The sequence below is a fragment of the Macaca nemestrina genome, chromosome 10, assembly GCF_043159975.1.
Source record: "Macaca nemestrina isolate mMacNem1 chromosome 10, mMacNem.hap1, whole genome shotgun sequence".
NCBI classification, from domain to species: domain Eukaryota; kingdom Metazoa; phylum Chordata; class Mammalia; order Primates; family Cercopithecidae; genus Macaca; species Macaca nemestrina.
Window position 1 is genome coordinate 36635997 of NC_092134.1, and position 14161 is coordinate 36650157.

The 14161-nt window shown below is 41.9% G+C and overlaps 1 protein-coding gene across 5 annotated transcripts in view; it reads right to left on the minus strand.

Moving 5' to 3' along the window:
• The window catches only part of LOC105483784 (cilia and flagella associated protein 54), a 383346-nt gene that overhangs the window by 356906 nt on the left and 12279 nt on the right, over positions 1-14161 (minus strand). For all 5 annotated transcript variants that reach the window (XR_011608938.1, XM_071071285.1, XM_071071284.1 and 2 more), the window contains exons 3-5: positions 12467-12610; positions 9233-9404; positions 3938-3996 (exon numbers count right to left, since the gene is read on the minus strand). Coding sequence is in view for 4 of the 5 variants with exons in the window: in XM_071071285.1 (XP_070927386.1) it covers positions 3938-3996; positions 9233-9404; positions 12467-12610 (375 nt within the window). In the remaining variant the exon portion in view is untranslated. The remainder of the gene's footprint in view (positions 1-3937; positions 3997-9232; positions 9405-12466; positions 12611-14161) is intronic.

The window sequence follows — 14161 nt, forward strand, 5'->3', positions numbered from 1 at the left end:
GGAACACGAGGTCAGGAGATCGAGACCATCCTGGCTAACACAGTGAAACCCCGTCTCTACTAAAAATACAAAAAAAATTAGCCGGACGTGGAGGCGGGCGCTTGTAGTTCCAGCTACTGGGGAGGCTGAGGCAGAAGAATGGCGTGAACCTGGGAGGCGGAGCTTGCAGGAAGCCAAGACCGCACCACTGCACTCCAGCCTGGGTGACAGAGCGAGACTCTGTCTCAAAAAAATATGTAGGCCGGGCGCGGTGGCTCAAGCCTGTAATCCCAGCACTTTGGGAGGCCGAGACGGGCGGATCACAAGGTCAGGAGATCGAGACCATCCTGGCTAACACGGTGAAACCCCGTCTCTACTAAAAAATGCAAAAAAACTAGCCGGGCGGGTTGGCGGGCGCCTGTAGTCCCAGCTACTCGGGAGGCTGAGGTAGGAGAATGGCGTAGACCTGGGAGGCGGAGCTTGCAGTGAGCTGAGATCCGGCCACTGCACCCCAGCCTGGGCGACAGAGCAAGACTCCGTCTCAAAAAAAAAAAAAAAATGTATATATATTAGAGAGAGAGAGAGGTAATAACAGCAGTTTTCTCAAAGTGGTGCTGTGAAGATTACATGTGAGGATAAATGAAAGCGCTTACAAGCATGCTTGATGACAGCAGATTCATTCAATCAATGCTAATGATGATGATGCTCCTGCCCACCTCATAAGTCTTTCACAGGACCTAGCACACACTACAGATTCAATAAGAATAACAAAAGCTAGGCCGGGCGCGGTGGCTCAAGCCTGTAATCCCAGCACTTTGGGAGGCCGAGACGGGTGGATCACGAGGTCAGGAGATCGAGACCATCCTGGCTAACACGGTGAAACCCCATCTCTACTAAAAAATACAAAAAACTAGCCGGGCGAGGTGGCGGGCGCCTATAGTCCCAGCTACTTGGGAGGCTGAGGCAGGAGAATGGCGTGAACCCGGGAGGCGGAGCTTGCAGTGAGCTGGGATCCGGCCACTGCACTCCAGCCTGGGCGACAGAGCGAGACTCCGTCTCAAAAAAAAAAAAAAAAAAAAAATAGAATAACAAAAGCTAGCCATCATTGCCTAGATCCTATACAAACGGGAGTTTAGACAGCGTGAGGAGCCCAGGTCTATTTCTCCTTCCGTCTTATGCTATAACATACTTGAACTCTGAAGTCACTACAGAATTCAAATCCCTCAGACCCAGGACATCTCACACATGGTGGGACCTCCAAGGACTTGTCTCCATTAAATGGACCCATCAAATCCATTTTTAGCCTCAGCTCAGGAATCAATTTACCATCTGGGGGTCTGGGAATTACTGGTGAAAATTATTAATTTCCTTGAAACATACTATATTGAACAAACAGAAAGAATGTCATTCAGATCTCCAAGTGCCAAATGTACAACCACCCACCACCCCAAAATTATTGCATCCCTCACTTCCCATTCCCATCTCACAAGACTGGCACCACAGAACTATACTCAATTTGGGCTAGGCGCCATGGCTCACGCCTGTAATCCCAGCACTTTGGGAGGCTCAAGGTGGGCAGATCACTGGAAGTCAGGGGTTCGAGACCAGCCGAGCCAATATGATGAAACTCCATCTCTACTGAAAATACAAAAAATTAGCCGGGCATGGTGGTGGGTGCCTGTAATCCCAGCTACTCACCGGCTGAGGCAGGAGAATCACTTGAACCCAGGAGGCAGATGTTGCAGTGAGCTAAGATGGTGCCACTGCACCTAGCCTGGGCGACAGAGCAAGACTCAGTCTCAAAAAAAAAAAAAAGGATAAAAAGAACTATCAGAAAATATCAACCCCTTCTCTGCAGCTTCTCTATTTGAGTAAGTAAACCAAAATAGAATGGGTCATGATGGGATTCCATTTAGTCAACAGACGTGCATTATTCTAACAGTACAGGGTGACATTGCCCCTGGTTTCAGTACATCTCTGACTAGATGTCTCATTTTACAGGCAATTTTTTAGTATCATTTTACAGGCAATTTAAGTTTTGAAATATAATTAACAAAAGAATAATTTTAGTGGCATAATTTATGTACCCTGTGCTTTTATTAATTCATATAAAATATTATTGGTTCCCATGGTTTCCTTATGGTTGAAAAACTGAAGATTTATCTCCTAATAAGATTAGAATACATATTTAATCAGCATGACAAAATACTCAACTATCCTTATTTTACCAGAGACAAACTCAAGGTATATGAGGCAGAGAGGAAATGTCTTACAAAGGTTATGAATAAGAAATTATTTTAAGATGACTGTCACTTTAAAATTCTCTCAGCATTAACAAGCACAAACACTAACAGTCAAATGTTGGCACAGACATCTCTGCCCTTCAAAGCTTTGGCAGCAAGCACTGCAGCAGACCAAACTATGATGGTCCTGTGAAGCCGTGTTTGTTGTTGTTACACCAAGAGCAACCAGAGTATGCAAATTCTCTTTAGGAAATCATGTGGAACTGAATGTAGCATCATTGCAATAGTCTGTAGGCCAAGTTTACATTAGACCTGGGACAGTCCCCCTCAATTTAATTCACACTCAGAAAGCTGGCACAGAGCTTCAAGTCACTGTCTGTCATAGAGTTTTTTTAATTTGAGAAGCAAAACAGAGAGAGAACACATAATTAATGTTATCCATTGAGCATGCAAATTTCTTTACTTCCATTTTTATTTTTCAAATGTTGTCAGCTTTTAAGATACTTGGCTATGCTTTGAGGAAATAAGAAAAAACGTATCTCTCCTGAGTGTTAGAATATTCAGGGTAAGGTTCTGCATGGAATAAAGAATAAAAGTAGTCATGTTTCAGATGCCAGCAACAACTCAAGCTGGGTCGCAACGGGAGTATGTTCGCCCTTCTTGGCCTACATTCCAATAACTGGAAAATTAATACAGGGAATAAATATGTCTCCCGCGGACAAAAACGCTACCAACATTGTAGGGAAGTCAATAGAAGTGTCAGCAACTTCCTCAAGCTAACACTGAGCAGTGAGTACTGGTAAGAATCTTATTATAAAATAGTCTCCTTGCCTTCGTCATGCAGCTGGGTTAGAGTTTAAGTGTGTATTCACCCGATTAGCATGCAGACCAGAAGTGGAAGCGCTTCAAGCAGAATAAAATCCAAGCTCCATATCATGACATAAAGCGGGTAACCATAGTTTATCATCCAAACCAGGACACCTTTTTTAAATTTTCTATTTTATTTTATTTGAGACAGAGTCTTGTTCTGTCACTCAGGCTAGAGTGCAAAGTGGCATGATCTCGGCTCTCTGCAACCTCTGCCTCCCAGGCTCAAGCAATCTTCCCACCTCAGCCTCCCAAGAAGCTGGGACTACAGGCATGTGCCACCAGGTCTGGCTAATTTTTGCATTTTTTGTAAAGACGGGGTTTTGCAATGTTGGCCAAGCTGGTCTCTAACTCCTGGCCTCAAGTGATCTGCCTGTCTAGGTCTCCCAAAGTGTTAGCATTACAGGTGTAAGCTACTGCACCCGGCCCAGGCCACTTTTACTAGTAAAAGTGGGCGCTACTGATAATTACTAACAGGACAACAGGCATAAACCAGGACTTTGCTGGGCAAGCCAGGATGGGTGGTCACCCTACCTAAAGCTATACTAACCAGATGGATGTTCACTATCAAGTGTGACAAGTACGACTATCTGAGACACAGAGAATACTGATATCCTCAGGAACTTCCTTTCTTTTCATTAACATTTTATCATCTATATTTTAACATATGATCCCTATTAAAGCAAAACTAAGAATAATAATGCTATATAATATATATTTGCTAAATTTTATATTATATAATTCTCCAAATATTCCTTGTTTAACATTCAATATACTACATAATGAAAGCCTTAAGAAAAATAGAATAGGAAATAGAGGGGAAAACATTTGTTCAGTACATTTCATACCTTGGAAGACTGACCTATGACCATCAGTTTTCTGCAAATGGTGTAAATATAAATGGTACCTGGATGGAGAAAATGATTGTTAACATGTTGTACAGTCAAATGATAGAAATTTTATATTCCAATTTCTGTGGTTCAAGTCTGTAGTTCCCAAAACAAGTGATCTCATGAGAAAGTCAGATAAATGGTACACAGAGTCATACTCATCATAATTTTTCGTGTAACTTGTCAACAAAATCATTAAAATAATTAATATGGCCATATTTTAAATATGTTGACACAAGAATCTTTTAGTCTCATTTTACAGGCAATTTAAGTTCTGAAGTATAATGAACAAAAGAATAAGTCTAGTGGCATAATTTATGTACCTTGTGCTTTCATTAATTCATATAAAATATTACTGGTTCCCAGCTGGGTGCAGTGGCTATGCCTGTAATCCCAGCACTTTGGGAGCCTGAGGCAGGCAGATCACGAGGTCAGGAGTTCAAGGCCAGCTGGGCCAATATGGTGAAACCCCTTTCTACTAATAATACAAAAATTAGCAGAAGGTGGTGGCATGCACCTGTAGTCTCAGCTACTCAGGAGACTGAGGCAGAAAAATTGCTTGAACCTGAGAGGCGGAGATTAGAGTGAGCCGAGATCGTGCCACTGCACTCTAGCCTAGGCGACAGAGCAAGACTCCATCTCAAAAAGATACATGTTATTGGTTCCCATGGTTTCCTTATGGTTGAAAAACTAAAGATTTATCTCCAAATAAGATCAGAATACATATTTAATCAGCATGGCAAAATACTCAACAAGGAAACTCATAATAATTTAAAAATCACAATGCATAACAAGTCACATTATATTCACTCTTGGACTCATATAACATTTTTCCCATTATTAAGTTGTGTCCTATAAGCATTCTAATGAAAAACAGCATTTCCAACACCTAAGTAAGGTTACTCAAGTATGCTTTTTTGTCAGACCATTAATTAAAAGAGGATAGAAGGCTGGAGGGAGGGTTGAAGAGAGGAGTGGGGAACATCACCATACTTCTCGCTGCATACAAGCAGTTTATCAAGCTATAAACATAACCAAAAGATGGTAACATGCTTTTAAAAGGCATGTAATTATAACAGGAGTCTAAATATTTTCTATAAAGTATCTAATATTTGTAACCATAAAAGTTCAACAGTTATGAATTCTATGTTCAGGTTTAAACTTTAAAAGCTTCTGATGGCTGGGCATGATGGCTCACACCTGTAATCCCAGCACTTTGGGAGGCCGAGGCGGACAAAACACCTGAGGTCAGGAATTCGAGACCAGCCTGGCCAATGTGGAGAAAACCCATCTGTACTAAAAATACAAAATTAGCTAGGCATGATGGTGTGCACCTGTAATCCCAGCTACTCAGGAGACTGAGGCAGGAGAATCGCCTAAGCCCAGGTGACAGAGGTTGCAGTGAGCCAAGATCGCGCCACCGCACTCCAGCCTGGGTGACAGAGCAAATCTCCATCTCAAAAAAAATGAATAAATAAAAAGTTTGTGAGAAAATGGCAACTGCACCAAAACATCTGTCACTTGATTAAAACACAACTGTAAGCATCATAAACATCAATTACACAAATCAGTGACCCCCCAAATTGAACAAACTTTAAACTTAAACGTATAGTACCCTAAATTTCATAGAGAATGCAATTGGTCCTTAATGCTCAGGGACTCGGCATTATCTGTCTGACTACCCCCAGCACCTGCAGTTATTCATTCCACTGAAGATCTACTGGGGAAGAAACCACTCGACTAATAACAACTCGAGCTCAGCAGACTTACCTCGATGAGGCTTTGTTAACCTCTACTCTTTATCTTTTTCATTTCTTTTTTTTTTTTTTTTTTTTTTTTGAGATAGAGTCTCGCTCCATCACCCAGGCTGGAGTACAGTGGTGCAATCTCGGCTTACCGCAACCTCCACCTCTTGGGTTCAAGTGATTCCCGTGCCTCAGGCTCTCGAGTAGCTGGGATTACAGGCACTTGCCACCACGCTCAGCTAATTTTTGTATTTTTAGTAGAGATGGGGTCTGGCCATGTTGGCCAGGCTGGCCTCGAACTCCTGACCTCAAGTGATCTGGCTTCCCAAAGTGCTGGGATGAGAGGCATGAGCCACCATTCCTGGCCTCTACTCTTCATCTTTAAAAATAAAATTGTATAAGTGTTTCTTTGTAGGAAAAAAAAAATAGTCACCAAGTAAAAATATGCACAGGAAACACATGCCTGTCCACAAAACATGTGATGAGGATGTAAGCCAGGAGCCTATATAAACATGCCAGTAACGGGGAACTGGGAACTCAGGAAGGCCTCAGGAGACTGCCCTCAAGAATGACAAGGGCCTTCTGTATTTCAAAAAGGTGCCTTTAACCTTTCCAGCCCTAAAAGTTCTAATTGTAACTGAGTCCTTTGACAGTTCAAAATCTTGGCATGGCTCACAAATTCCTGCTGCAAAAGCCAGACTCAGAGAGTAAATGGTATCAGATGGAACACAGACTGAATCTTTATGATCTCAGGGTATTTCTGGAAGTTTGTTTGGCTTTGTCCCTTTTTGAGATGGAGTCTTGCTCTGTCACCCAAGCTGGAGTGCAGTGGCATGATCTTGGCTCACTGCAACCTCCACCTCCCAGGTTCCAGCAAATCTCCTGCCTCAGCCTCCCGAGTAACCGGGATTACAGGCATGTACCACTATATCCAGCTAATTTTTGTATTTTTAGTAGAGACCCAGTTTCACCATGTTATCCAGGCTGGTCTTGAACTCCTGACCTCAGGTGATCCGCCTGCCTTCGCCTCTCAAAGTGCTAGGATTACAGGTGTGAGCCACCGTGCCCAGCCTAAATTTTTATTTTAAAACCAAGATTGGTTAAATATTTGAAGAAACCAAGGGGGTGTGTGTGTATAACAGTCAATTAAAAGTAAATACAGTAAATGTCTAACTGAAAAGGTCAAACGTATTTTGATAAGTTACCAAGGCACATTTGACCTTTTCAGTCAAATATAGTTTTGACTACTTAAATTCCAAATTGTCAAAACTTCAGGGTCTTTGCACTTGTTGATCCCCCAGTTGGAATGCCCTTCCACCAAATACCCAGAAACTTCACTATCCAAACTCCTTCAGGTCTTTGTTCCCCAGTCATCTCAACAGCCCAGCCTCTGCTCTCTCTATCCCCTTCTGGCTTTGACTTTTCTCCATAGCACTTGTCACCATCTGACACAATTCAGTTTTGATTTGTTTAGCATCTCCCTGCAATGGAAGTCAGCATGAGAATGGATTTTGTCTATTGTCCACTCCTGTGTCCCTAGCACCTAGAACAATGCCTAGCATATGGTAGGCATTCAGTAAGTTTTAGATGAATAAATTAAAACAGGGAGAGTAGTTACTGAAACTAAGTATCTGTATCTCCCAGAACCCAGTAATTCCACTCCTGGGCACAGATCCCAGAAAACTCTTGCACAGGTCTATAAAAGGACATGTGTAAGGATATTCATTGCAGAATTATTTGTGCAGTTAGAGAGGTCAGGCAAACCAGGTGCTCATCGCCAGGCCTGTATGGATATCTGGAATATAATTCAGCAGGCTGAGTTAATGAATTAGATTTACATACAGGAACTTAGCTAGATTCTAAAACCACAATATTCAGCAGGGAAAAAAAATAGGAAACAGAATAAAATCTAGAGCACAATGCCATGTGTATTAAAAAAGAGAAAAAGAAAAAAGCACATACCAAGAAAAGGGTATCAAGGATACAGAAATAATCTTTTTTTTTTTTTTTAAGACTATTGAGAGAGGCCGGGCATGGTGGCTCACACCTGTAATTCCAGCACTTCGGGAGGCGGAGGTGGGCGGATTGCCTAAGGCCAGGAGTTCAAGACCAGCCTGGCTACCATGGTAAAAAACCGTCTCTACTAAAAACACAAAAATTAGCCAGGTGTGGTGGTGCGTGCCTGTCATCCCAGCTACTCGGGAGGCTGAGGCAGGAGAATCGCTTGAACCTGGGAGGTGGAGGTTGCAGTGAGCCAAGATCATGCCACTGCACTCCAGCCTGGGCAACACAATGAGACTCCATCTCAAAAAAAAAAAAAAAAAAAAGACTATTGAGAGAAATGTAATTCCAGTGCTTTGGAAGGCTGATGCAGAATGGCTTGAGACCAGGAGTTCAAGGCTCAAGGCTACAGTGATTGTGCCACACTGCACTCCACTCTCGGTGAGAAAGCGAGACCCTGTCTCAGACAAAAAAATAAAAAATAAATAAAGACTATGTTTGGGTTGTGATCTTAAAAGGGGTAAAGACAGGAAATCATGCTCATTTCCACCACTCAAACAAGGGCTGACCATAGAGCTCAACCAGTGGGCCTAACACAGAACTGCTGCTCCTTCTCTGTCCCTGCCAAGATGTGTGAGAGATGGCAGTGGTGGTGCAAGTAACATCGAATCTCTGGAGGATGATCAGACACAAAAGCTTAATAATCACTGGACTGAAAAAATCTCATCAAAGTTGGCCTCATCTCTGGCAGCAAATGTAAAGTCTGATTTCAATCAAAATGTCAAAACATGACTTGGGGGTGGGTGAGAAAGGAAAAGGCTAGAAAATATACTTTCAGTTGCCATGGATGAGGGAAAATCCAATATGTTTCCTTGAAGTTATTTGATCCTGGCTTATGCACATTGAACACACTATCATTATTATTTTCCTTTTAAAAATATATTATCCAGAGGACAATACAGTAAGTTGCAACTTTAAAATAGAGAAAAGCAAGTATTACATTTTTTAGCTGAGATTCATTTCTTCAGACATACACATAATGTACGTGTGTGTGTGTGTGTGTGTGTGTGTGTGTGTGTGTGTGTTCCTCAGCGCTTCTCACTCAAAATCAAGTAGGAGGAGAACGTCACTTTGTAGAAACCCAAAGCCAAGTTGTTTGAGGACAGGGCCAGTAAATGGGTGATGCTTAGAAGCAATCTAACCTGCACTGGTTCTTTGACCTTTCCCCATCTATATTTACTCGTTAACTGTGGCTCTGCTTTTTGAACACCCAACAGTGATTATTCCCACAGTCTCTGACCCTTTCCCCAGTGAAAACCCAAAGACATGCATTATTCATCCCAATTTAAAAGGACAAACATGTCATACAAATGTTGAAAAAAAATACAATCATCCTATTATGAAATGCATATGTTTTAAATCACAAGGTACTCAAGCTACTGTCAAACTTAGTATTGAAGTAACTTTCTGAAAGACACAATGGAAAATAAAATACATCAGCATATACCATTGAAGATAATCCAGCAAAGATGCTCCTGTGGCAGAGCCACCTGCATGATGAGCCTTAAGGACGACAAGATATGCAGACACTGGACCACAGATTCTTTATTCTGCAGGTTTTCATCACTGTCACAGACCAGCTGGTAGTTGCACATATTTTTGCCACTCAAAGCATGAAACTGAAACACACGGGAAAATAGAAATAGAAATAACTGACCAGGAACAGTAGCTCACACCTGTAATCCCAGCACTTAGGGAGGCGAATCACCTGAGGTCAGGAGTTCGAGACCAGCCTGGCCAACATGGTGAAATCCTGTCTCTACTAAAAATACAAAAATTAGCTGAGCATGGTGGCACATGCTTGTAATCCTATAGCTATTTAGGAGGCTGAGGCAGGAGAATCATTTGGATCTGGGAGGCAGAGGTTGCAGTGAGCCAAGATCGCGCCACTGCATTCCAGCCTGGGTGACAAGAGTGAAACTCCATCTCAAAAAAAAAAAAAAAAGAAAGAAAGAAAAGAAAGAAAAAGAAAAAAGAAATAATAGAAATAACTTAGGAAAGCATTTCTCAGAATGTAAAAATCTAAAATGGAAACAATTATGGATAATTAATTTAATAGTGTAGAAAAAAACATGATAGATGGGTTTCTTTAAAACATCCATCTAGTTAAGACTAGCTTTCCTTAGTCAAAAGAAATTCAAAAAGAAAAAAAAAATCCTCTTGCCAAAAATACAGAATTGAATCAATTGTTATAAGCTCACCCAGTGGCATTTTAACTTATTTATTAATTCAGATGTGATTATAACCATTTACACAATTCATTCAACAAACGTTTCTTGAGCACCTCTATTAGCCACACTCTGCTAGGCAACAGGGACTCCAGGATGAGGAAGAAACGGACGCTGCTCTTAGAGGAGGGAAAAGAGTTCCAGGCTCATGCCTCCAGGCTCAAGCAGCATTGAAGGGACTGCTGTGGTCACTGAATTGAAAGTATTTTGTAAGGTTGGATGAGACCGTTTAAAATAAAGAAGCGAGGCCCAGGCAGACAGATCACCTGAGGTCAGGAGTTCAAGACCAGCCTGGCCAACATGAAGAAACCCCATCTCTACTAAGAATACAAAAATTTGCCGGGCATGGTGGTGCACACCTGTAATCCCAGCTACTTGGGAAGTTGAGGCAGGAGAATCACTTAGGCCCAGGAGGTGGAGGTTGCAGTGAGCCAAGATTACACCACTACACTCCAGCTTGGGCAAGAGTGAGCCTCTGTCTTAAAAAAAAAAAAAAAAAAATAGTGAGGCTATTATAGGGTGAACCAAGCTCAGAAAAATAGAGAGCATTCCATATATTCCAAGGAATTTGGAATTTAGCCAAAAGGCAAAGTCAATGGGTAGTGGAACAAAAAGACAGATTTCTACTTTATAAATTAATTGGCCAGGCACGGTGGCTCACACCTGTAATCCCAGCACTTTGGGAGGCCAAGGCAGGAGGATCATGAGGTCAGGAGTTCAAGACCAGCTGACCAACATGGTGAAACCCTGTCTCTACTAAAAATACAAAAATTAGCTGGGCGTGGTGGTGGGCGCCTGTAATCCCAGCTACGCAGGAGGCTGAGGCATGAGAATCGCTTGAACCTGGGAGGCAGAGGTTGCAGTGAGCCGAGATCACACCACTGCACTCCAGCCTGGGCAACAGAGCAAGACCCTGTGAAAGAAGAAAGAAAAGGAAGAAAGAAAGAAAGAAAGAAAGAAAGAAAGAAAGAAAGAAAGAAAGAAAGAGAGAGAGAGAGAGAGAGAGAGAGAGAGAGAGAGAGGGAGGGAGGAGGGAGGGAGGGAGGGAGGGAGGGAGGGAGAGAGAGAGAGAGAGAGAGAGAGAAAGAAAGAAAGAAAGAAAGAAAGAAAGAAAGAAAGAAAGAAAGAAAGAAAAAGAAGGAAGGAAGGAAGGAAGGAAGGAAGGAAGGAAGGAAGGAAGGAAGGAAGGAAGGAAGGAAGGAAGGAAGGAAGGAAGGAAGGGAGAGAGAGAAAGAAAGAAACAAACAAACAAAGAAAGAAAGAAAGAAAGAAGGAAGGAAGGAAGGAAGGAAGGGAGGGAGGGAGGGAGGGGGGAGAGAGAGAGAGAAGAAGAAAGAAAGAAAGAAAGAAAGAAAGAAAGAAAGAAAGAAAGAAAGAAAAGAAAGAAAGAAAGAAAGAAAGAAAGAAAGAAAGAAAGAAAGAAGGAAGGAAGGAAGGAAGGAAGGAAGGAAGGAAGGAAGGAAGGAAGGAAGGAAGGAAGGAAGGAAGGAAAGAGAGGAAAGAAAGAAAAAGAAAGAAGGAAGGAAGGAAGGAAGGAAGGGAAGGAAGCAAGGACATTAATTCTGGCAAAGTGTGAAAAGCAAAAAGCAGAAGGTATGGGGGTCAAGGCTACAAAAAGGGGAGTAGGAGAGACCTTTTCCCTAATAGGGTGCCAACTTATATTGCCCAGTATTCGCATTCGTGTACCTATGGTACAGCCAAATTGAACTGTTCAATTGTCCCCTAAACATGCCTTGAGAGTTTCTGCTTATTAACCACATACTGTTTCCAAGGCCTTGAATAGTCCTCAAGTTTAAAGTAACACAGATTTAGAGTCAGACTGATCAGGGTTCAAACACCAACCCTGCCCATTGTTTTAAGCAGGCTAATAAACTTCCATTTCCTAATCTGTAAAAGAGTCTCCTCTTAGGACTTTAATGAGGCTGCAAGATGATAATTCATACAATATATTTAGAAGAGTATTTAGCACATGAAAACTGTTCAACCCATGAATCAATGGTAGTAATTAACAAAATACTGGTATACTAGAAATAAAGTATAAATTTTTATATCAATAGATTTATGTTTAATTTCAAGAGCCACTTTTCATACTATGTGATAAGCTTTATTTTTCTCTTCTGTAAAATAGGGATAATAGTATGTACTCATAAAATTACTTTATCAAATTTGTTTTCCAAAGCACTTTATAAACTAAAAGCACTCTACAAATATTAGTTATTAAATAACAACTGCTACATGAATGAGTGACTGCAGTGACTTAATCTCCAAACATCCTTACAAAGCTTGGTAAGTTCACTTTCTTATCCAGCACTGAAAGTATTTATTAAGCAACTTATAGCACACAGCTAGATGCTGTGCTAAGCCAACAAAAGACATTTAGAAGCTGTCAACTAAAAGATATATTGCATAGCTAATCATAAATTGTAGCTATTTCAGCTGCTCTTTCATCTTACCGTAAGTCCAGCAGTTTTATCTCTAAAGCCTTTTGGGAAAAAGGCAGCCTTGAATTGAGTTACATCCACTTTATTCTCATCAAAATTGGTATTGAACTGCTGAAGATATCTTCCATAGCATTGTAAAAGGGCCAGTTTGTATTCCTGAAATAAAAAGAGGACTTGATTAAAATTCCAAAATATCATTTAGCTTATCATTGTTAGGTAATATTCGTATTATTCCTAACGGTATCAATGTTAATTATTACAATTATACCAGTACCACTGGCTCCATTTTCCAAAAACATAGTATATGACAGACACTGCACTATACAATGTATGTGCATTATTTCATCTAATTCTCCTCACAACGAGCCTATGTGAGATAGGACCATCATGACCACAAGGATGAGAATATTTACTATGGCACTGTGTGTGGTAATACCTACATATACTCAAAATCCAGGTTCCAAAATTCAGCACCATCAGATCATGGTAACCCACATACCCAGAGAGGTGGATGAGTAGTCTTGCTTCTCTGATACCTCATAGGCTTGAAAAAGAAAAGAAAGGAAGAGTGAGTGAGAGATAGGAAGGAGGGAGGGAAGGAAGGAAGGAAGGAAGGAAGGAAGGAAGGAAGGAAGGAAGGAAGGAAGGAAGGAAGGAAGGAAGGAAGGGATGGAGGGAGGGAGGGAGGGAGGGAGGGAGGGAAAGTAAGGAAGAAAAAGGAAGGAAGGAGGGGAGGAAGGAAGGAAGGAAGGAAAGGGAAGGAAGGGGAAGGGATAGGAAAGGAAAAGAAAAGGGAAGAGAAGGGGAAAGGAAGGGGGAAGAAAGGAAGGGAAAGAAAGGAAAGGAAGAAAGAGAGAGGGAGGGAAGGAGGAGGGAAAAAATAAAGGGAGGGAGAGAAAGAAAAAGAGAGAAGAGAGAGAGAGAAAGAGAAAGAAGGAAGGAAAGAGAGAAAGAAAGAAGAAAAAGGAAGGAAGGAAGGAAAGAAGGAAGGAAGGAAGGAAGGAAGGAAGGAAGGAAGGAAGGAAGGAAGGAAGGAAGGAAGGAAAGAAGGAAGGAAGGGGAAAGAAAAAGAGAAAGGAAGGGAGGGAGAGAGAGAGGGGGGAAGGAAAGGAAGGGAGAGGGAGGGAGAGAGGAAGGAAGAGAAGAAGAAAGAGGGAACCAAAGAAGAGAAGCTAAAAGAAACAAATGCAGAGTGAGGTGAGCTACCTCCTCTCTTTCATCTGTCAACAGACTCTGAAGCTGCATCAGGACAAATAAAAAGCATTTGAGGCCGGGCGCGGTGGTTCAAGCCTGTAATCCCAGCACTTTGGGAGGCCGAGACGGGCGGATCACGAGGTCAGGAGTTCGAGACCATCCTGGCTAACACGGTGAAACCCCGTCTCTATTAAGAAATACAAAAAAAACTAGCCGGGCGAGGTGGCGGGCGCCTGTAGTCCCAGCTACTTGGGAGGCTGAGGCAGAGAATGGCGTGGACCTGGGAGGCGGAGCTTGCAGTGAGCTGAGATCCGGCCACTGCACTCCAGCCTGGGTGACAGAGTGAGACTCCGTCTCAAAAAAAAAAAAAAAAAAAAAAAAAAAAAAAAAAAAAAAACCATTTGAGCAGTGGGATTTTTATTCATTCAAAGTCATGCTTGTGTTCCCATAACAGAATCAGATGCCCCATTTCTGTAACCCACAGGGCTCAGTTACCTGGAGGGTTTCAGGGCA